The sequence below is a fragment of the Coffea arabica genome, chromosome 4c (assembly GCF_036785885.1).
Source record: "Coffea arabica cultivar ET-39 chromosome 4c, Coffea Arabica ET-39 HiFi, whole genome shotgun sequence".
NCBI lineage: Eukaryota > Viridiplantae > Streptophyta > Magnoliopsida > Gentianales > Rubiaceae > Coffea > Coffea arabica.
The window spans coordinates 3,254,046-3,278,860 of NC_092316.1; the positions used below are offsets into that span (position 1 = coordinate 3,254,046).

A 24,815-nucleotide genomic window follows, 5' to 3' on the forward strand; every position below is an offset into this window, starting at 1 on the left:
GTATCTTGAACTTCGCTGGCAGCGGGTAATCCTCGATGGCAGGGACGAAGGGGGAGGCGATATACCTATCCGCCTCTGGGTCTAAAAGCAGGTCCAGCTCGTCCCGCACCTGGAGCTACTCCTTCCGTGGTGAGAGCTCCTCCTTAGAACTCCTCCGGAAGGGCTCCGGGTGCTCGGTTCTGGAATGCTTGTGAGAAGGTTCTACGACGTCAACCTGGTCGCGCGTGAGCTCCCGGCGTACCCTTTTTGGCCGAGGGCTAGGGCTCCCCATCCTAAATTCGGACGGCCCCTCTCCCTGGCTCTTTGGCCCATTGCCGGGATGACCTGCTGCCTGTCCCTTGAGGTAATTCACAATTGCCTCAAAAGTTGGCAAGTTCCCTGCCACCGCCTGGACCAACTGCTCCGGCGGAATTTGTGAGAGCCCCACGTCTCCGTCTCCCGGAGTCGGTCCTCGTGAGGGTGTTGGGGGCTGCTTTCCTCGTTCCCCTTGGATCCATCGGTATTCCTCTGGGACCTTGTCCTTGGCATGATTCGCAAGAGAAGAATTACGTGTTCCCACAGACGGCGCCAATTGATGCGTCAGCCAAAAACCAGATCCGAGCTGAGCTGTGGCCAGCCGAGCTAGGGGTCCTGCCAAGAAAGGAGGGAAACGGGACTGATGTCTCCGAAATAACTCCGACGGTCAAGTCAATAGAGCTTGTGAATAGGGCAATCGTATAGAATGCTTGTGTAAGCGTACCTTGCGTAGTCTTGGAGCGGTGTATATATAGGACTGGATGAGTTGTAGTTTCCTTATGGGGGTCAAAGTCCCCTTAGGGTTCGGAGTCTTTCTAGGGTTTTACGCGACGGCCCCTAGATGTTCGGAGGCGGCGGCCTGGTGCGGCCCACCAGGCCCATCACAGGAGGCCCCTGGCACGGCCGAGCTGGCTCCCTCATGCCGAGCTGGCCCGTGCCAGCTACGTGGTCTCTACTGCCGACCTGGTGCGTACAGTCAGCCGAGCTGACACGTGTCACACGTGGATTTGCCCCACTACAGTTAGAATGGCGAAAACTAATTGGGTTGATGGAGGAGAGATGAATGGAGCTGCTCATGGTTTTATTTTAGGGTTTTGAAATTAGTGGGATTGGGCTATGGAGGCTCGGATTTTGATGGAGAATTCGGGACGTAGAGCAGAGAGGCGGGCGAAGGCTTGTTCTGGATTTGATCGAGTCGACGTCACCGCTGTTAAGACGTGTTTTGGCTACTGTGTTGTAATCACGACTTCTGGTCCAACATTCCTTCATAAAGAAGACCATTTTCAATTTGGTTATTTGTCAGAAATGGGAATAAGGAGCAAAATTTTAAGCTGCTGTTTTCCCCCAATGCCCCCCTTCTCCCTTTTATTTTTAAATATTTATTTATTTTTAAATAATGGAATTAGGTTTGTTTGGATAGAATATTATTTAAAATAATTACTGTAGCATTTTTTGTAATTTAATATAAGTGAAATAAAAAAATAATTAAGAATATTAAAAAAGTGGATTGAGAACACAGTGTTTATTATGCAAACGAATATTATTTAACCAAAAAAAAAAAAAAGAGATATCCAAACACATACTTCCCTCATTCCAAAACAACTATGATACATTCAACTGTGGATATAGCTTATTACACTTGCAGACTTCAAATATAGTACAAATCTGTCATGATAGATACCATGATGGCACACAAATACACCCACACTTAATGGATGAGGAGCAAAGAAACACCGGAATGATAAGTCCTGCCTGAAATTCACAGACTTTGCAGCTCCTTGGACACCTCGTTCGGATATCTGGGGACAATCTTCCACAACTAACATTTCCAGTTTACATGCTCCAACAAGTGGCTTCAATCCGTCATCAGTAACACCCAAACACTTGCTGAGCCGTAAAACACGCAATTGCAGGAATTGGCCTACGAGCTGTAGCCCCTCATCTGTAACTTCTTGGCATCGCACAAGCTCCAGGATCTCGAGGTGCTTTGCTGAACGAAGAGCTTCCATACCAAAATCATTCACAGAGTACACATGATCTAGAGCAAGTTCCCTGATTGGGCACATTTGTATGAGAGCAAGGACTCCATCCAAAGTAAACGAGGACAATGAAGGAAACTCCCTATCTGAGAAAGACAACCTAACTGAATCCAGCTGTGAACAATTCTCAGCCAATGCCTTTAAGCTCTCATCAGTTAATCTCAATGGATTGTTCATCAAAAGGGGAAGTGAAAAATCTGAAGGCACTCGAAGTGATATGCATCGAAGATTTTTTTATTTGTGTGCCAAACAAACAATGTCAGCATCCCTCAAGCCAACACACATGTCCAAGTGAATCTTTTCCAGGTTACTGCACTTCCCCAAGACACATGCAAGCCCCCTTCCAGGGCTGATGATGCAGTTCACCAAACTTAGCTCCAACATGCTACTACAAGGGATCCATTGCTTTTGCCACCGATCTATGGCCAACCGATCGTAAAACTTCATGTATCTGTAGTTTGCATCAACCTCAAACTGTAGCTGCTTTAATTTCCGCCAACTTGGTCCAAGCTTAATCAGGTCACCTTCTCCAATTGCTCTACAATTTTTAATACAAAGATCTTCAAGACTTTCAAGCTTGCCTAAATACTCCAACCATTCAACGCTGCTTATGTTAAGGCATCGAACAAGGTGAAGCACTGCAAGCTTTTTGCAACCCATGACAAGAGATAATATCCCACAACCAGTTACTCTCGGGGCAAAATTCAGCTTGAGTGCTGAAAGTTTAGAACAAGAAGCCAGGGAACTTAGACCAGCATCGGTAATAAAGGTACAGTAACTTAAGGTTAGATCCTTTAGCAAAGAACAGTTACTGGAAAGGACTCGAAGCCCATGATCATCCAACTGTTTTCCTAATTTGGACATCCAACCAGAGTAAATGATCTCCACCCTTTCCAAGTACGGAAACCTGTTGCAGACAGAAGCCAAGGATTCTGTGGCAGGATCCAATCCACATCCAACCCGGATAAATTTTCGTTGTTCACTATCCACTTTGTGAAGGCGCTTACAAGTTAGTGATACAGAGTTTCTATCTGCAGTCTTCTTTATCCTGTCCAAGATCTCCCAAAGTAATTGATCAGGCAGATAATCCATTGCTACCACACGCCTCTTCGATTAGGTTTGATCTGAAACAGATATATTATCCATGACAAAAAATTTTTTAAAAAGAAAAGAAAAGAAAAGAAAAGAAAAGATGGCCAATTTGCCGATAAATAAATTCAAATCAATGCCAGAACTCATCAGGGACACAAAAATCAAATATAACAAAAAAAATCACAAACAACTGGATCAAAGCAACATACTTGGTGATCGGTACTCAAATTAATCGTCCAAAATCCCTTTACGAGTTACAATCATAGCTAAATCCAAGGAGACTATTAGAGCCACTTTACACTGACTTAAGAAATAAAATAGTAATCCGAATCCCAAAATACTACGTAGAACGATAGAGCGCCCCCACCCCAAACCACAAAAAGCGGCGCGGGAGGAATAATGATAGTATCCCAAAAGGGCGCACTTGGAAGAATCCCTCCAAAAGTTTTCCAGCCAACAGATGAAGGACGACGTAATTCAATTCTTTTCTGATACACGTAAACCCCAACTTAGCAGAGGTTAACATTGTTGCAAATCTCAATCAAATCAAATGCAGACCATGAGTGCATACAACCCAAAATTCTGGGATTTTTTTTTCCTTTAGTATTACAAATTTCAGATATCGAGAAGATCAACATGCAAATCAGAACACTAAGAATCCATGAGACAAAGGTAGGCTGGATAGAAAGGCATTCAGATGTACCTGGAATTGGTGATGACAAAACTGTAACTGAAATTCCTGTGATTGTAATGTGATTATGGTACTGTCGAGGACTAGGGAGAAAAATGGAGAAGACGAGTACTGTATATATAATTTGGGCTTCAGCACAGATATTTTCAGAGCGGATATGCTACAGTAATCTCCTCCTTTTTAGAAGACATCCACGGCAAGTAAGTGTTGAAAGTTTTATTGAAGCAGGCCCACAGGCCAACTTGCTCGACTAGAACAGGCCCTTTCATTCATTAGCTTTTGGACCTTTTCTCCTTTGCCTTTTCTTACTTTAAACCGGTTAAAATGAGTTATTATAGGTATTAGTTTTTTCGAAAAAATGATGATATTAACTTTGATATGTCTTTGAATGCAAGGAGAATAATAATTGTAAGAGTGTACATATATTGTTTTAAAGTTAAGTTTAAATAAAATATACTAACAAATACTCATTAAGTAATTATGGGGAAAAAATTTTTCTCATTCACTTTTTTTTGAAATCTTAATAGTATTATCACTTTGGTTTTGGTGGGCCTTCCTCATCCAATAATTCAATAAATCCGAGGTAAAAGCTTTATAACGTTTCAATTCCTAGCTGAATGTCTGGTTTATAAAGTTACTCCCTCTGTCCCATTTTGATAGTTCTATTTTTTTCCACACAGTTTAAGAAAAAGTAATTAATTTTGTTGGAAAAACAAATTTAGATTGCTATTTTCCTAAAATACCCTTACATTAAATAAAGCTGGCTTTTCATTTATCAATATGTTTTGGAAAATCTAAATGCATTAAATAGAGTAGGTTATTTTCAATACTAACAATCTATATTAAATAAGGTAGTTTATAGTAATAACAACTTACATTGAATAAGGGTATTTTAGAGAAATTAAAAAATATCTACATTCTTCAATTGGAAAGTGAACTATAATTTGGGATAGACGAAAAAAGAAAACAGGACTATCAAAGTGGGACGGAGGGAGTATTAATTTTAAAGATCATATCCAATGCCGAGTTTAAAGATGAAGAAATGCATAGGTTTTGTGTAATATGAACTGCACATGACTAGTGACTACTACTAAACGAGGAAAAGATAGTAATCTTGCTAGTTGCTACTTCTGGAGGAAAAGATAGTAGTAATCTTTTGGCTTCTTGTAATATAATTTATAGATACTCTACCGTTCTAGCTAGGAACAACCATTGTGAATTTTGTTTGCCAAATTAAAGGGGATAAATTCTTTAGAGGTTTGGAGGCATACTACATTAAAATTATGGATTAATCTTTCCTACACTGACAGTGTATACATTGTCAGCGTTGAATGAATGACAACTATGTAAAATTTGAATTAAAATTCAACTTTTGCATACATGTCATGAATCCAATGGTGATAGTGTATACACTGTCAGTGTATAAAGTATTTGCTCTAAAATTATTATGCATGTCATCAGATGAAAGACTTGATACTTGCCTTAGATTTGCAAAACAACGAGTAATCAAAGAGCACCATTAATTAGAAAGTTTTGATAATCTCAGGTAGTTGAATTAATGTGGTACACGAGTTTGTAGTCTTGTATTTTGAGAATGGAGAGGAGGCCAAAAGAGGAATTATGCCCCCTTCATCCATGCAATGTTGTTTGGAACGTGCTCATGCTATCTTAAGCGCAAACATGGACCAAGTTATCTCCCAAGTCCTAACCTATTGATGATCTTGCATTGCTACAGGATCAATATAACAATGCACCTCTGTAGTTTATGATTGAGTTGGGACATTTGACGCGTGTAAATAATTTATGCTGTGATATATAACAGCCTCGTTTGAGTTTAGAGCTAAATGCTGTACTGATAATGAAAGATGGCCTACCTAGTCAAAAAACCAAAGAGAAAACCAAATATAGAGCCGCCCACCCTGTTAATATTCGACGTTGTCAAACTCGAATGAAGAATTTGAAGAAAAAAAAAAACTTTCATGTAGACCTTATTAAGAAGGTAGATAAGTACCAAAAACCAGGGATTTACGTTTACTTGATGACGAATTAAATTCTTGGTAATTAAACCACACTGCAGGGATGATTAGATTGAATGGTAAGATAAGAAAAGTTATAAATAGGAGATATTAGGTTTAAAACCTTCCACTTAGAAAAAAGAAAAAAAAAGAAAGAAAAACCTGCACTGCTCTTGCTAAAACGTAAAAATAAACGGGTAGAACCTGGATTTTGATTAGACGAGTATTTTGACCAAACCTTTTTTCTCGTTTTCCTTTTAACTTCTAGATGGAGATATTTAATTAATTATACCAAACGAAAAGAAAAATCATACACACATGTGAGATTATAAAAGAATTGCCACGTTCAAGATTACTAAGCATGTGTACGTGCATAAATACATGGTGAAGGTCGGTCAATGGGCTGTTGGGGTAATTATCAGGACCAAATTTTTTGACCTTGTTTTCTTCAACAAATTTATGTAATCTTCCATGCATGATGAGGGTGAGAATGGGGACTAAGAAACTACAGTCCCTAACTCCCTATCAATGGATATATTCCTGTGACTCAATACCTATTCTTCTTCTTCTTCATCTAAAAGTAAAAGTGCGAAAGAAAAACTGATAAATGAACATAGATTATATTGATATTTGGTTAACAGTAGAAGTTCTAACCCAACCTCGAAAGTTTACGCGCGTTGCGTTTGCTGGCTGGCTGGCTGGCTTTCTCCATAGAGGCATAGACAAAAGAAAGACGTCTTGACATCGACAGTCCATCAACTTGAGAAACAGTGAGCCAATTAGATGAAGGGCTGACTAAAGAAACTATTATCGGCACTGTGAGTTATGACCAAACAAGTGGAATTGCTATATTTGTTCACATGGAAATGCTTGTTCCTCCTCGTGTTGTCTAATTAATTGCTAGTTCTCCTCTTAGAAGCAATCAAATTTGGGATAAGAATGGGAAGTCAGAAGTGGGAATGGCCGTACTCTAATAGTCCATGAAATCATAATCTCCTCTTTTTCTTCTTGCTTTCCATTTTTCGAACGGCAATTAAATACTTCCTCCTCTTGGCTATACGATGAGCCAATTTACTACAACCAAGTACACCTTCTCCAATATTCCAATGAACATGGATTCAACCTTGAAGTCCACTTTCGATGAAAATGGTTGGGTTGTTAGAATCAGTCGAAAACTGGACGAAGAGCTTGGAGAAGAAATTGAAATCCCTGTTAGCATCTTTAATGTCCCTAAAACCCTTTTGAATAGCCATCCCATTTCCTATATACCCCAGCAAATTGCCGTTGGCCCGTACCACTATTTTAGTCCCGAGCACTATGAAATGGAGAGATACAAGGTTGCAGCAGCTAAGAAAATTCAGAAAGAGAACCAAAATCTCAAGTTTCATCATGTCGTTGACCAGTTCAAGAAGCACGAGCAAAGGATTCGGGCTCACTATCACAGATACCTCAATCTCAATGGTGAAACTTTAGCTTGGATGATGGCTGTGGATGCTTCTTCTTGCTTGAGTTCCTGAGAATCTATGCTGTGAAAGAAAGTGAGGTATTGACTCGAATCTCTTCGAGTATGTCACATTTTATCGATGTTGCAGGCAAAAAGTCAGCTCATAATGCTATCCTTAGAGATATTGTGATGCTAGAGAATCAAATTCCACTCTTCCTGTTGAGAAAGGTGTTAGAGTTCCAACTTTCATCACTAGACTTGGCGGATGAGCTGCTGATTTCGATGCTGACCGGGTTCTACGAAGAGATTCTCCATTTAAGGCTATTGAAGAATCGCCAAATCTTGAAGTCACGACAAAGAGTGCTCATTTGCTAGACTTCTTGTACCATACCATCGTGCCAAAATTTGAAGGACCATCTGGGAAGCAGAAATTGACCAAGAACATGATGAAGTCAAGGAGGGTGAAGAACATTCCTCCCAGAAATAGAGCCATGTCAAAAAACTTCTTGACATGGTCTTCTTGACATGGTGTGGAACGCACTCTCCTGACTACGTGTCCTCCAAAAACGGGATTAAGTACCTCCTTAGGCACAACTCAGGGATCAAATCCCCTGACTACGTGTCCTTTCCAGAATTTCGTGGAACATGATCGCGTGTTATTTATTTTCTTTGGAACCTCTCAATAGATTGGATAAGTTCATCCTCCTCCCTTTTCCCTATTATAGGACCAATTGTGTTGCACTAAAAAAAAAGGATTGCCTTACTGAAAAATTATTTTCTCATACCCCCAAAATTAACTGCTTATTTATTTTTCTTGTGTAGAATTGCTACTCTCTTTTTTTTGCATAATCCAATTTTTCTTCCACAATTACGTAATTTTTAGTTTGAAAGGGGGGGGGGGGGGGGGGGGGGAATTGGAGTGCTTCAGAATACTATCAAGAATGTGAAAGTCAAGAGCCATGTTAATTACCCATATCCGGCCTCTTCCTGGCCCAATCAAATTACCTGAAAACTTTCGGCCCATATCCGGCCCATAAGCTCAAATTTCACAATGCTGTTGTACTCGTCTAGTTGTTCTCGCCTCTCTGTAAACAATCAAGAAATGTTTTCTTCAATTTCCTCTCGATTCTATTCCTACAATTTTTCTCACTTTGTTCTCTCCCAACTCCAAATTTTCATACCCTTCCACACATTTGCTTCCAAAAATCCAGTCTCTGTAGCTAAATTCCAGAACTCAACTTCATACTTCAATGAAAAACACCATCAAATGCCAATATTTCCGCCAATAAAACCATTCTTAAACCCTTCCCTGACAGCGCACATGAGTTTCTTGATTTCAACCCCACCACAGTTCTTGAAACACTCTCTTCTTACAACAATGACTGCAAAAGGGCATTGGATTTCTTCAATTGGGTCGAAATCCAATGTGGGTTCCAGCACACGACCGAAACTTACAACCGGGTCATTGATATTCTTGGTAAGTTTTTTGAATTTGATATTGCATGGGATTTGGTTGAAAAAATGAGGAAAAGTTCGGCTTTTTCAAAGCCTGATCGAACAACATTTAGGATTCTGTTTAAGCGTTATGTTTCAGCTCATCTTGTCAAAGAAGCTATTGATACTTTTAATAGAATGGAAGAATTTAATTTGAAAGATGAAGGTTCCTTTTCGAATTTGATTGATGCCTTGTGTGAATATAAGCATGTGATAGAAGCTGAAGAATTGTGCTTTGGAAAGAATGGAGATTGTGCTGAAGTGCTAAACTACAAATTGGATACGAAAATATACAACATTATTCTTCGCGGGTGGTTTAAGATTGGGTGGTGGAGGAAATGTAGGGAGTTTTGGGAAGAAATGGATAAAAGGGGTATTCCAAAAGACTTGCATTCTTATTCTATATATATGGATATACAATGCAAGAGTGGGAAGCCTTGGAGGGCAGTGAAATTGTTCAAGGAGATGAAAAAGAAGGGGGTTAAGTTGGATGTAGTGGCGTATAACACACTTGGTCGGGCTATTGGGATTTCAGAAGGGGTAGATGTATCACTTAAGCTTTACCGAGAGATGATTGAATTAGGTTTTCGACCAAATATAGTGACTTATATCACAATTTTGAAGCTTTTGTGTGAAAATGGGAGGTACAAGGATGCGCATAAATTTTTCAATGAGATGTTAAACAAGGGTTGTGAACCAAATGTAAGAACGTATAATTGCTTTTTTGGATGTCTTCAAAAGCCTGGAGAGGTTCTAAAGTTGTTTGATAGGATGATTGAAACTGGAGTTCAGCCAACAATGGAAACATATGTCATGCTTATGAGGAAGTTTGGGAGGTGGGGTTTTCTACGACCTGTTTTACTTGTCTGGAAGAAGATGGAAGAGCATGGAGTGAGTCCAAATGAATTTGCTTACAATGCTTTGATTGATATTTTGGTGCAAAAGGGTATGGTTGATATGGCACGTAAGTATGATGAGGAAATGATGGCTAAAGGGTTATCTGCTAAGCCCAGGGTAGAACTTGGGACCAAGCTGATAAGTGGTGGACCTGAAGATGGTTGACTGCACTTCTTGTTTCATGACAAGAAATGTCTAATTTGCAGCTCAAGTGACTGCATCAGTGGATTATGATTGTTCATCTATTGAAAGATGCTGCAATCTTCTTTGCCGAGCGTTATTCTTTAATTTGTGTTCGATGCGTTGATAAACTTGCTTTGGTATTTGTGAGTGGACAGTAGATTGAAAGATCTGTGGTGAAAGATGCTTGGCGCAGAGAACATGGGTAGGTGGATCCAAATGCATGAATGGTCTCTTGGGGAATTGGAGGTTTTAAACTGCAATTTCAAGGTCATGGTTCTCCTTTATAAAGCTGAAAGTGTGATCATGAAACTTTGGAGATTGTATTTTCAGTCCCTTGCATGGAAGACAACTTTGAGATTCTTACATCCCAAGCAGGACGTTCATTTATTAGACCAATCAAGATAAGGCAATGGTAAACATATATTTTCAAATTCAGTTGCTCTTCAATTCAGTATATTGTGCTATGTAAGTGGTTTGATGGAATAGAAGTTTATATTCACTAGTTACTAAAAACTCAATTAAACAAATACGTTAGGGAAAGGTGTAATATTTTCATGACATTTAAGAAGATCTACATTTCATACTATTGGTTTTGACAACTGCAAAATTTAGACCTTGAAATTGGAGCTGCGTCTGATATTTCTCTGATCAATTTTCAACCAAAGAAAGGTCTGCGGATTTCACAAACAGTGTATGTGCATTTGGACATACTAGCTTCCTAAAATGTAGAAAAGATGGCATCTTCTTTAATAGCTGAAATGGAAGATTCTGAGGAGAAGTTTTATGTTTTTGCTTATGTTCTTAAATGATGAAATATTATGCATTGACTTCTAAATCACTCCATGCTGTTATTAATCTGTTTCTTTTTTGGTATCTTCAAAAGTCTACTTATGTTCCAGTTGTGTGTGAGTGACACATCACATGCGGACATGGAAACAGTTTTACGCTTGGCTCGCATGCTAGGGGTAAAAGATTAAGTGGGAGAATTCCGAAAAGCCTGAGAGGTTTGAAATCATTTTTTTCCTTGCCTACACATTTTATATCTTTCTAATTATCTTTTTATTTCATATACATTAAATTACTTGGCTGTCTTTCTAATTACCTTTTAATTTCATATATATTAAATTACTTGGGTATATATATGCACGAAAAATTTGATATAATAGCTTTTCTTTATTTCATATTTTTAAAAAGTTAGGAAAAAAGCACCGGATATGAGGCATGTCAACTCCTATTTGAAATGGCAGCTATATTTTCGTATTATTATGCACCTGCAAGTTATTGTAGGGATTTGTTTTCCTCTTCTGCAAAAAAAATGTCATTTTATTTATCAATGTAAACTTTGGATGTAGCGCTACAAATGAATCGAGTCAAGTTGAGTTTTGACCTATCGATCTCTGTTTTGACTTAATTTTATTAAGTTCGAGTTCGACGAACTCTCAATGTAAAGTTTGAATTCGATATCGACTCAAATTCGAATCGAGTTGAGTTTAAACCCGAGCTTAAAAAAATAAATAAAATAATAATTTTTCTTAACAAATAATAAAATATTAGGGATTTATATTAATTTCATTAATAAAATTATGTATATATATATACATACACACACACATATATATATATATACATACACATAATCAAACTGGCTTACGAGTTGAATATCTTTGAATTCGAGTTCGATTTAATTAGTTCGAACTCAACTCCAATTCGATATTGACCGAGTTCAAATCGAGTTTTGAGTCGGGCTGCTCGACCGGTATGCAGCCGTATTTAGACCAGATACAATCACACCTCCAAGAAATAAGATTGGTGATTTTAACGCATTGTAACCTTATCACATCTACGGGGAGCTCAAGCATTGAAGTTTCGGAACTATACATGGTAAAAGTCCACTCATGCTCTTGCATAGTTTATGAGTAAAAAAAACCCCTTGTTACACCTGCACCTACCATTCTTCAACTTCAACCTCAACCTCGTCCTTCGCCGCCTCTTTGGTCTTAGCAAACTTGGATGTTCTTGCTTTTGTCCAAGTGACCCAAGGAATAAGCTACTCCTATCATATAACTTCGAGTAACGTGTATCCGTTTTGGCATTAAATAGTTAGGAAATTCAATTACATCACTCTGTGTTTTTGTATATTTTTGTAGCTTGATGATAACAATTGATATCACATATTAACGACCAGAATTCAATGGTGATACCAAGATGGGACTATAGGATTTCATTTGGGACGCCATGCATGTTTCGGCAGCAGAGACTACGACAAAGTCGCCTTTGAACATTTTCGCAGACATACCACTTTGTTGTCCTGACACGAAAATCACACAGCAGACTGCTATCTATGTTGCAATGACGTTACAAATTTGCTGAACTTTGCCTCATGAATTGCCCGTGAGCTAATGATCAATAGAAACAACTTATTCTCTTGTGCTTTGTAAGCTAGGATAAGGATGGAGATATTCATGTTGTCCTACTTTTTTTTTCTCATTTCTGACAAACACCCACAACCGGAATTATGAAAGAAAGAAAAAAAAAACACACACACACACACACAAGATCACCAGGTGAGTGTAAATTTTGCCTCATCAAGCCTTGGAAATTCATGGCGATGTTGGCTGTCTATGAGCTTAAGCATGGTTTGTCGAGATACAATGATCATGTTTGGATCGCTATTTTCTAAAATTTTGTTAGAAAAAATATACTATAACAATTTGCTGTATGTGAAATAAAAAAAGTAAATAAAAAATATGCTCACCTAAAATTTTTCTTTAGAAATTACAATCCAACGAACATGTTCGGTTTTTCTCTAATGAAACTCAGACTTCTACCATAACAAATTAAACTTACTAGTATTATTAATCTGTAAACTAGAATAAAGAGCACTAAATTCAGTGACCACAAAGGGAGATATCAGCATTATACTGTTGCTAATTATGGAAATGGGAATGTGAGATCAACAATACTTTGCTGATCAAATCAAATCCAATTTAGATTTGCGATATGATACAGCAGATCTCATGGACAATGATACATGGGGCTTCTTTAATTTATGGTTGTTGCTTGTTAGTCGACTCCACTCCATAGCTGCGTCTGCCTGCTTGTATTAGTACTTTATATGCGAGCATCATTTTCCATTTTTGCTAATATCCTCCAGCAATTGCTTTCCCTCTACTTTGATTAATGCGATGATATATATACGTTCTGAATTTGCAAAAAAAAAAAAAAAAAAAAAAAACAACTGCGTAAATTTTCTATTTACGATGATAACATTTTTAAATTATCTCAAACTTTATATAGAAAGTTATACTCCCTACTCTTACTGTGTAGCATGATAATGCGGAGTAGTATTTTGTAGTTTGTGTGCTTTTCGGGCTAATTACGTACTTTCCTGTAGTCTCTTTCATTATGCAATTGCGAGCAGGGGTGGAATTCGATCCCGGGTTACCGTACCCCACCTGGGGTTTCGTGGGCAAGCATTTATTGCGTACTAGGAGGGGATCACCGTGCGATGCACGGTGTTAATTTCATGTTGCCCAGAAAATACCCAGATTTTCAAGTGGAGATATCATATATCGTATGCATTGCATTTAAGTTATTTGGTTATAAAATGATTAAGCTTTTAAATAAGCAATGTTGTAAGAAAATGCGAGTAAATAAAGGTTTGCATCTAACATGGTGTCGAGAAAAAGATCAAAAAAAAAATAATTGAGGCGAATAAAATTGAAACTCGACAGTATGATTTTGCTTCATGTAGAGATGGGATGAAGTGTTGGGAGAAGTAAATGGGAGATTCAAAAATATTAAACAATGAGTAAACACTACTAATTTTTTCTATTATTCTGTGGAGGATTGATTATCTGTGGTGTTCTTAAATTTACAACGAGCATTAATTTTGATGTTGTTCAATCGTTTCTATATTGTTCATCCAATTCTTTGCATGTAACATTTTAGGGATGTAACAAGCATTTAATGCCTTTCTAAGAGCTACCTTTCTTCATTGGCAGCACACTCCTACATTGAAGGAAGAAACCAAAACAGAATCAAACTTAAAGCAAGACCACAACTTAGAGCAGAAAATAGGTTCAAGTGGGAAAAAAGTCAAATCACCTTAAACTTCTTTTCTAGATCAGATAATTGTTTATCATTGACTGTCTGTGATTCTTCTACAATTCGGCCTAATTGTGAAACATGCGCATCCAAAGTTTTCAAAAAGTTGGCAGTTATTTCAGCAATTGACCTTGTTGTCGTGTGACAGCTCTTTGATGAGCCTGCAGAAGATGTCAATGTGAGTAACATTAGCTGGTTCTCTCAAATTAGATCAGAGAATGGAAAGTTATCAGGCCAAGCATGTTTCTTTAGTTTCTTAAGCAAATGCCAACCTCACGTTGCTGCTGTGCAAATGCAATTAGTTTGCTCTCCTGACCGTGAAGACTATTTTGAAGATCATTCAGCAGTTTATTAGCCTCTGAAGCAATACTATTGAAAAACTGCATTTTTTGAACATTGATCAAGCAAAAGATACAGAGGCAAATCATGGTTGTAGCATTCAATGTCAAGAGATACTCACCTTAGTCAGAGAAGATGAATGCCCAGAGACCTGAGAATTTAGATGTCCAAAAGTTGACTGTGAATTCCCATCAAGTTCCCCAGCTAAACTGTCAAGAGATTCTATACCAGAACCATACATGGTTTTCAACTACTCGAGGCGGCTTCGAAGCTCTTCAGTAGCCTAGCACACAAGAGAGACGTGAATGTATTGACAAACAATCTATGCAGATACAAGCTTATGCTATTTCATGTATACAATACCTGTGTCTTTGTGGATACAAAAGACTGCATATCTTCTTCCATATCCTTTAATTGTTGCTCTTGTTGTGTTGCTGAAACTGTCACAGTTTTATGCAAGATGCGAAGCTGTTGCGTTAGCTGTGGTTGGAACTTCTGGACAAGAATTCTGTTTCCATCTTCTATTTTGCCCTTGTGCTCTGGATAAGCAATTATGCATGAATAACAACATTAAACTGCATGGTTTTGGGCATAATACATCCTTATTCTGTTTAGATCACTAAGCTTAGCATACAAACCAATCTTAGCAAACAAATTGGAGACATCTGATGCAGCATTCTCCAGTTCTGTTCGAAGATCAAATGCCCGCTCCATAAGTGCTTTCTCTGGTAGAAGAAAACCACATGATGTCAGAAAACTGTTCTAATAATGTCTTGATGGATTATAGAAAGATTTCTTTTACATGATGGATAGTTGTTATTAGTACATAAAGTGAGAAAAAGCAAGCAGAGAAATTCAAAAACTTAATTGTGTCTAGCAAAAAAAATTCAGCTCATTGTGGGCCTCTGTCACTCTTTTGCGTTTCCTATTTAACCAAAGGCAAGTTGCACAAGTAAACAGACTAAAATATTCAGCTCATTGTGGCCCTTTATCACTCCTTTCTGTTTCCTATTTACCAAGGCAAGTTACACAAGCAAAAATTATGAAATGGCCCATGTATATAACATCACAGATCTCACCTAGATATTACTGAATATTAGAGTCAAATAAGAAGGAAAATTGCTTAGGAGACAGGAAAGCATTGCAGGCTAGCAGATCAGATGCAACAAAAAATCATAAATTGAAAAAAGTTATTAGAATGACTTGGTAGCCTAAGTAACAGGAAAATAATAATATATGCATTATTTATGCAGCAACATTAGCATTTAGGACTATATGTGAACAACTTTAAACTGTGGTGAACATTGGCCTCACCAGACTTCAGAAGATTGGCCATCAGATACTCCTTTTCTTTTATTGTGGCATTAGCTTGTCTAAACCGTTCCTCCAGATCAGCCAAAGCATGCTCAGTTTCCTGCAGCATTTTCTAGAGCACAACAAAAATATAGTTGTGACATCATGAGCAAAAGAGGGGAAAACACGACGTACTATTATGAGGGCAACAAAATAAATTAATTTTATCTCAGTTTTGTCAAGTTTGTCACTTAACTCTGCTGTTAATAGCTGTTGAGATTTGTAAAGTTCCTGAAGCACCACAAATTGCTGCTCAAAAAGCATAACGTGTAATCAATCAAGTGTTGCAAGTGGCAACAAGAAAAGACAAGCTTAAAGATTCATTTCTCAAGCATACCTTGTCCCTGGATTCCACATCAAGCTCCATGCGTTCTATCTTCTCAGCCATTGCCTGAAATTAGAAACAAAATTACTAATTTTCAGGGGAAATTTTCAGGTAATACATGTCATCATCAGACCAAATGACCAGATTGGGACCTTTTTCTCGGCTTCATCCTGCAGATAACGATCTTTTGGTATATAAATCCTGTTTTTTTCTCTAGCAGCATACACCTCTGATGAACATAAGATTGTTAAATAGATTCAATGCAATATTGTCACGGCATGTGCAAAATTATCTAATGTGCTTAACCAGTCTGTAAACCAAAAGATTTCTGTATTTATGGAAGTGTACACAACGCACTTGCATGAACAGACATAGACAGATCAATCAACAAACCTTGCTTCAGTCTGTCAATTTCAGAGTATAGATCTTTAATCATTGCAGATTTCATCATCTTCTGATTAATCTGAAATCGCAAGCAAACCAACATTTTTTAGCAGGATATAAATGAAGACAGTCACAAACCCTATGAAGGAACACAATAGGAGAAACATAGAAGGAAATCAATACATGTAATGATGAAAGAGCTTTAAGAGCTCTTAGAAAGGCATGTAACATTTTAGGGATTAAATGCTTCTAGAAAGCTTTAAGAAACCACCATAACTCATACTCTCTGTCAAACAGCACTAGAAAAAATGTTTACAGAGGAAAACATTGATGTTCATGCCTATTTTTAGCTAAAACCTAATAAATTCATCTTCCTTTCTATAAAAATAATAGTATGATCCAATAAAATAAAGGACAAAATAAAAACTTCAAGTGATTTGAGAGTAGAGACCGAAATTAAAAGGACAAAGTTTTTATCGGCAAAAAATAAATAAACAAATAAATCAATAGATAAATAAAGCAGAACAAACCTTTGGAGGACAAAAAAGGATGGAATATATCCACAAGTACTTGCATTTGCATCCCATAAAAGTTGTCATCTTTTTCCTGCAAAGATAATACTATAAAAATTAGGAAATCGGATAAATAACACATAAAATAAAATAAAAAATCTTAAGATATAAAGATTAGAAGATCAAAGTTCTTATCGCTAAGAAAATAATTGAGTAACAGAGATATTAAACCGAGCTTTATTAATTTTTAAGCAAATAAAGACCATTGGAAGAACAGAGAAAAGTTGAGTAAATCTACAAGTTATTTGTAGCTCATCTCATCTAAAAAGACCAGAAACAAAAGCCAGAAAATTGAAGGTCATTTGTGGCTGTTGTTGCCCTTAATTTTTTTTAAAGAAACTTTAAATGGGGATTTGATAAGGAATCAAGAAAAAGCATTAGTACATCCGTTAGGAGAGGGTGTTAGCAAAACACCCTGACAAATAGTTGATGGCAATAAATAGAACGGGAAGTTGATGACAAATAGTTGAGCAAGCCAAAGGGAGATCACCTCTGACAGAGCAAGGGCAGAAGGAATGGGGTGAATGGTTTTCCGATGAAAGGAAAATGAATGTGAAGATGAATAACACCACAGTTGGCATGCTTGTTCAGGTATCCAAGAAAACGAATTTCTGGTCTACTCCGGGCAGCAGCAGCTCTTGTTGTCGGAGCTTGGCACCAAAAAACCGGTACTGGTATGCTTGTCTCTCGGATTCTGATTCTCCACATATACAAGTAGCTTGGCGGATGAAGCTGCCAGAGTTTCCATCACCACTGAGGAAACAAAGGCTATCGCGCTAGGTAGCAGGGGTACTACCACTAAAGTATTTCCCAAATAGGGGGTGAGGGGTGATAATTCGAGAAACAAACTGGTAGATCAGTTTCTGGCGCGGGGCTTTTTGTCAGCCAGTGCCAGAGGAACATATATATGTGGGGACTGGAGGAGAGTGGTTGGCTACTAGTGAATGGGTTTTGTGGTGTGGGGCACTGGAAGCTGCCAGCAGACTTCCGACCTTAATTTTTAGAGAAAACAATACAGAGAAAATCGGAGAGGTATGGAAGAAATGTTGGTCCGCCGGTGAGTTTGAAAAGAGAAGAAAGTAAGTGACAGGGACGAAGAGTGTTTACCAAGCCCTAGTCCCAATTGTACAGAAATCAGAGGAGGAGAAAGATAAGAATTTGATGGTAGTAATCCTTGAGCCACTAACCAACCTTCAATTGATGTGATTTTCTCTGCTACTGCACGTCTTAGATTGGATCCAGTGGATAAAGAACAAACACATATAGAGAAGAGAGTTCGTGTAAATGAAGAATCGGAGGGGTAAACCAAGGGGCTAAAAGTCTAAAACCCAATCAGACGAGAGAGAGAGAGAGAGGAGAACAGCGATGAACAAGGGAGAAAGAGAACCCTTCTAATGTATCGAGCCATGCGCTAGTCCCATCCTCGGCAGAATACATCAGAAAGAAAGAAAACCCTCCAATATTTCTCTAGCTGGGCACATGATTTTGGCGTGAGGAGGACGACCACATTTTAACCAATGAAAGCTTGACAAATCAGCAGACGACCACTCTTTTGCCAAAACTCATTCGCGCTTTTACTATACTAGGTGGTGACACCGCGCTGTGCGCGGTGGAATACATGCCCAGTTAATGTTTAGCTAGTAATGTTGGTGAGAATGAAAATTAGTGAAATACTAAACAGAGTAAAATTATTTGAGCAATACAGTTTTGTTATAAATATTGAATAGTCATCCGAAAGAGGTTCTAGTTCTACAGGCATTCTAAATATGAAAATCAAACAAGTTCAATTTTAGTCTTGAATGCTTAGGTTGTTGAAGCTGAGCTGATCAACTCCTAGAAAAGCATCCAAAAAGTATGAAGTTATAATGCTGAACACAGTAGCTTGAGATTGCCTGAATGCAGCAGAGCCTAAAATCTGATAGATATCAACGAAAAGTTCCACCAAATTCATCTGAAATTGAACAAGGCCATAGGCAGATCAATAGTTTCTCCATCATCAATAAACATAGAATCATTCACCTGTCCAAAAGACTCCAAATTAATCATAATCCAGACAAAAAATGAGGAAAAGGAAAGAATCTTGCAATACATGTATTTGAAAACAAAATTATTCCCACATACACTATTTTCTCAAAATGGCAATATGACCAAAAACGAACTGACATATGGACTCTTTCTCCACTGCTGGCCTATTTTCCAATTTGCAGGGAAGCGTACAACGGATGAAAAGGTCACACATGCATTGCAACATAGCAAAGATTCTGTAACAATTACAGCAGAAGCACTAATATTTCAACTTTTCCATGTCCTCACTAATAGGATAAACCTTCCATCATCTAACAACTTAGCCAAGGATGAACAGGGCTCTAGACTTGCTTTTAAAAGCATACACAGTGACCATGAATCTTGTAAGCAACTACCACCCCTGGAAAAAGATAAATTACTTTTACCCACTAAGATTATTCTCCAGCTAAAGTGTAACAGGTACTAATATATTATTCCAACTTATTCTTCAACTTTGAATGATCTAAGCATGTTTGTACAATGTTCTCTTCAATATATTCCTTCACTGCACATACTTTAAGCATGTTTGCATAAACCAATAGAACTAAGACTTGCACAAAAATGGACAAACCAAATATCTGCATCCAACGAAAGTGGAAACAAATGAAGCAAACTTGTGCCCGCAAGAAAAGAGCATCAAGTAAAGCTGAGTGAGCAGGGAGAAATACTACTTGTATATTCTTTTTATCTCCTCCACCACTCAAATCATGCCCAAGAATGCAACCTGCAAGACTTGACCTGACATGTAAAGAGAACAAAAGGCTGAATTTGCATGAGATATAATTAATTCATAAAGTAAACTGTGAACCCAACTTTAGCCACATCGGAGCCATCAGGAATCAGGGAACTAACACTGTGGGAAAAGGCAATGATAAGAAAGATTGGAAAACAGAGAACTATTTCTACCAGAACTGCAAGATTCAGTCAGCAATTTCCTAATATTCACGTGGAAAAGTGGCACAATTGCACGCATAGATAAGAAATCAGAACATTATAAGTTAACATCAAACAAGGGACATTTTGCAGTGGAATTACATAAGTATGCACTTTGCACGGCACAAAGGAGATGTACAGTACCCTAAATCTACTGAAATAGGCTCATATGGTCAAACATCTTCAACATTCATACTCCAATGATGTAATTGTTTGCCAATCTAGTTGTTTCATCCTTAATTACTAAGACAGTTCTGATTTCCCAAAAAAGTTACAATGTTGATGAGCAGGAGAAATGCAGAGAGCTTAAGTTAGCATTTTAAGGCTAATGCATCAAATTATGATCCACACACCTTTGGCTATGATACACGTTATCTCCTTAAGCACATCATTGTCAAATGTTCAAGATCTAACATCAATAGAGCATCCATGAGTATTACTGCCTCAGGACTTGCTTTCCAAATCAAAGATGGTGCCTAGGATACATCATATCAGAAAAAATCAGTTTAGGCCACATCAGACGAGCATTAGTACCACTATATGATTTTATGAAATCTAAGTTGGAATCAAGATTCTATAAGAAGCAAGCCATGAAGAAGGAAAACTCCTACTGAATAGAGAACTTCGAACACTTATTGTCTGACCAATTTCTGACATCAAGCAAGCAATACCAGCAATCACTTTCTCGTCTCCCATATTAAGAGTTGGAAGAAAAAACACTTCCTTTAGAAATCCAATTCTGCTTAACAAAGCTGGTGGCAAACCCTATCCAATAAAGGACGAGGAATCAGGATATAATACAGAAGTTCTGATTCAGGAAACTTGATTGTTTATACTCCCCAGAAAAGCTCCTAAATAAGCACGAAGAAAAACTGCAGTGGAATCAAAACAGTATAGCTAAAGAATTGCAAGAACAACTTAGTTTGTTTTGTCAGTAACGTTGCTATGTTCCCTAATATAATGATCAACCATGGCAAAATAAACTGATAATATTTCGTACACATGATCTTAGTTTAAATGCTGCATTTTCTAGAATCATGTAACAGCTATTGTATCAGTATATATTTTTGACTCTTTTCTTTCAGATTCACTAAAAAAGGCCTTAACCATCTTCTGACGTCTCCCTTAGTGGTGTTGGCAAGAAGGTAGCAAAAAGGAATATGTTAGTCTTCTCAGGAATTTAGACATGATGGATAAATTTTTTTTGCATACAACATTCATATAGTGCACAATGGCACTTGAAGAATTAAAAAGGAGATTCAACACAGGAATAAGATTGTTCAGCAGTTTAGCTCTCCAATTATGCATCTAACACTACTTCTGAAATGGAGTTGTTTGATGCATCTGATGCTCAAGGCTAAGCTAGTCGAAGAGCCCAATGAACTTTATGAAACTAAGAATTTCAAACCTGATAGTACCTTTAAATGGAAGCAATACTATCTACTCAAAATCTATGATCTTTTACTGGAAACAATTATTTTGATTAGTAAAGATTTCTTTATGACAATAGACACTTGGGGCTATATAACCACAGTTAATTCTTGAAATAATATGCCATCTAGTTCATGCAAAAATCTGCTTTTTGCATTACCAGAACTTATTTATCACAAAATAGAAATAATAAGTCAAGACTGCAAAGAACTAATATTTTCAACCAATACAAGAGAAAAGAAAAAATTCATAAAATATACTGAAAAATCATATTGAGAAAGTCAAACCGGTAATAGAAGATCAAGAAACAGCAATAAAGAAATGACAAACATAAAAACTTACGTTTTGGACAGAGCATAAAAAATGCTCTGAGCTTCAGCTGTAACAGCAATCTTAAATCTTTCTGCCTCCAACTCAGCTTGCCTGAAAAATGCCACTTATAAAATCAACCACAATAATCACAAAATAGTCCAAATTCCGGAGAAAGACGGGACGACAACTGTGCCCGGAGGAAGGGTAAGGTGCAACAAGCACATTTGTCAACCAATCAATTCGTGCCACATCACCATTATTTACAGATTTAAATGTTAAAGCAGTCTATTTCCTCTCCTGCAAATGGTAGCCCTGTTTGGATACTCTATTATGCAGAATTTTTGGAGTTCAATACAAAACTTGATGTAGGGGGGGAAAGAGATAAATGAAAAGCCTTCATGAAAATTTAACCACTAATTTTACTTGAAAGCAGAATTGGAGGTCTTGACATACATTATTTGCCCACGTGTTGCTCATAAATGGAAATGTAAAATTGTCCAAAATTTCCTTGGGTATGGACATCCAAACTGATTGATCAGATCTCAGTACAAATGCACTTAATCCAGTTTTAGGAAGTTAACCTTTTTGCATACTTCTGAATAGAAGATAATAAGCTCATATCATTTTGATGCTACAAACAAGTTATTGGTGCATACAGGATTGCAGTGGTCTTGTTACAGGACATAAAAAAAATTACAAAAACCAAAACAATTGTTTATGGTCCACAGTTCAATTCAGCATCGAGCTTAGTTTAATTCCAGAAGTGAAGCAATAAAAAAAACAAGGGGGGAACAGATAGTGTAACATGTTAATGTCATCCCCAACCCATGTATTTTAATAGTCATTCAAGAAGGCAAAAAAGAGAGAGAGAGAGATAGAGAGAGAACAAAGAGAAAAAATATATTGCATCTTACCATTTTTCTCAATAAGCATCACGACCATTTGCTAACTTAGTTTGTCATTATCCAAAATTATGTCTACCAACTGTATATTCCCACTTAATCCAGATGCCTTGTCAGCTGGCATGAATGAAAATGCATCTAGAAGCTTCATGCACTTCAATCCCCATTTAACCATCAAGAACTCAATCAGGTGATGCCCACTGTTTACAGTAAAAAGAGAAATAAAAAATTAACATAAACCTGTGATACACCCAAGCGCGGTACCAAATGTCCTTTAGCCAAGAAAAGATCAGGAATTGAAAACCCATAATCACCTTCTGTTGTAGTAAGCTATTATAAAAACCGAAGAGGGAGAATTCTGGAGCAGAAATGGCACAGTAGCAAAAAGATAATCAAATGCTTCAAAGTGCATGCGTGGTAAAAACATCTTTCCAGTTAAGTGATATGTGAAACAAAACCAAAAAAGTCACCATATTGGGAAGAGAAAAATAGGGACAAACATATCACTTGTTTCATATAGGACATTAGCTCCAAGGATAATATTTGGGCACAGGGTGAATATCTGTTCATCCCAAACACCCCATGTAAGTCCCAGCACCTTGCAATGCATATAAATATGACCAATTATAAGTTTACTGGGCTCTAGTCAAATGTGGCTTCAGATTATGGTCTTGAATATAGAAACTAAGTATGCAATGCATCATTTATCTGTGAAGAACAGAAGATGCGTCATATAAGCTAGCGAGTGAAAATCTACTACTATCAAATAAAAAACCATTCCATACTTTGCATGTCACATTATGCAGCCCACATTCTCTCCTCATATTAGCCAGCACCTGCACATGTCAAGAACAAAACTGAAGCAAGTAGAGATATAACAAAACTACAAGACACAGAAATTACACTAAACTATAAGCCAAACTTCTAAAAAATAAATGTCTAAAACAGCATAAAAAAAAAGACAGCGAAGCAAAAGCGCTTAGATAACAATAGTCCAAGCCGTTTTTTCCTGAAAACTTATCCAAGCTGTTTTTGTCCCAAAAAACTGAAAAAATCTCATCTAAACTTGAAAATCAAGAAGGCTACTGATTAGTAAAAATAGTTCAAGCAAAAAAACAACAATAGGCTATTGATTTAAAATATCATTGATAAAAACTCTTAAACATAACCTTAAACCTGAAAAAGATGGCTCCTTTATCATTGATCCTTCGCTCTATTGGGCAAAAAAACCCACAGCACGGTTTCTTCAAAAAGCAAAAAAGAACTCGGGCATAAGAAAGTGGAGGAATTAGAAGAATCAGCACTTTTTCCTCTTTCTTTTATTTTATTTTAATCAAAACATTTTTTTCTGCTCAACCGATTTTTTCACCATCTATTCTCCCATAACAGAAGGGAGATAGAAGAAAAGTAGAGAATAGGAAAGTTGAATTTCATGGGAATCTCTTCACATATCTCGTATTGACCACAACTTCGGGAATGCACAACGGGTAATGTATGACAGAGAAAGACTAAAGAAAGGATAGGACTGAGTGGTCCTGTGGGGTTTCTATCCCACATCGGTTTGGGGGGGTTTGGGGTTTGGGTAGATATAGGGCCTGGGGCTGCTGCAAAAGTTGCCGGCTTTTGCAGTTCGCTCCAGGATTAGCTTATATTTGCAAAAAGTCTGAGTTTCTCAGAACAGGAAAAGAGTGGTCATCTCAAGTCCATAGCTTCTAGCAAAAGGCATAGATGATTGATTGATTAAGAAAGGAAAAAAAGGATAAACAAAGGGGAGAAGACGTCTGGAGTGGTTGGGGTTGGTGGAGCTTTCCAGTGAAGAGTCTGAAGATCAATGCACGAAAGAATGAAAAAAAGAGCAAAGAAGGTAACGTGCAGGACATGTTCAAGGGAACCAAACGTGCCACCAATCACCGCGCGCCATGTCATCATCCAGCCAATTCTATGTCGCCACGCGGAGGACGACCACGTCCGATGTGGACACCGGACGTCCGCCCTTAGTCTATATGGAGGTAGATGATGCACGTACATACATACTTTGGTAGTCCCTCAGGCCTCGACTTTCAACTTGGCTGAAGAAATTTCCTTCACGCAATCAGGAGCAACGATCTAAAAACTGACCCGAGATCTTTGACCATTCACTCGGTGGGTCTATCGGCAAATCTTTGGAAAGGGATCATGTTTATTTTTATATGATGAGACGTTGCCACGCTGTCCGATTACGAG

The 24,815-nt window shown here is 37.7% G+C and overlaps 1 protein-coding gene, 1 long non-coding RNA gene and 2 pseudogenes across 4 annotated transcripts; 1 reads left to right on the top strand and 3 right to left on the bottom strand.

Moving 5' to 3' along the window:
- Positions 1 to 1,583: 1,583 nt before the first annotated feature.
- On the bottom strand, positions 1,584 to 4,004 carry LOC113738620 (F-box/LRR-repeat protein 14-like; annotated as a pseudogene).
- A 4,236-nt stretch (positions 4,005 to 8,240) lies between these two features.
- On the top strand, positions 8,241 to 10,603 carry LOC113740079 (pentatricopeptide repeat-containing protein At1g80550, mitochondrial). The gene has a single exon (XM_027267591.2). It carries the CDS (start codon positions 8,818 to 8,820, stop codon positions 9,850 to 9,852), a length of 1,035 nt encoding a protein of 344 aa, XP_027123392.2. The 5' UTR covers positions 8,241 to 8,817; the 3' UTR covers positions 9,853 to 10,603.
- A 3,065-nt stretch (positions 10,604 to 13,668) lies between these two features.
- Positions 13,669 to 17,698, bottom strand: LOC113740080 (kinesin-like protein KIN-5D; annotated as a pseudogene).
- Positions 17,699 to 18,612: 914 nt separating this feature from the next.
- LOC113738502 (uncharacterized) lies at positions 18,613 to 24,698 on the bottom strand. 3 transcript variants are annotated; one of them, XR_011812901.1, is made up of 8 exons: positions 23,769 to 24,696; positions 23,378 to 23,428; positions 22,605 to 22,792; positions 21,721 to 21,801; positions 20,559 to 20,712; positions 20,301 to 20,423; positions 19,686 to 19,752; positions 18,613 to 18,969 (listed from the first exon to the last, which is right to left on the bottom strand). It is a non-coding gene; the product is annotated as an uncharacterized lncRNA (long non-coding RNA). The 3 variants fall into 3 exon arrangements; XR_011812900.1 differs by having other exon boundaries at positions 20,301 to 20,712; positions 23,769 to 24,698; XR_011812899.1 differs by having other exon boundaries at positions 18,613 to 20,712; positions 23,769 to 24,694.
- Positions 24,699 to 24,815: the final 117 nt, after the last annotated feature.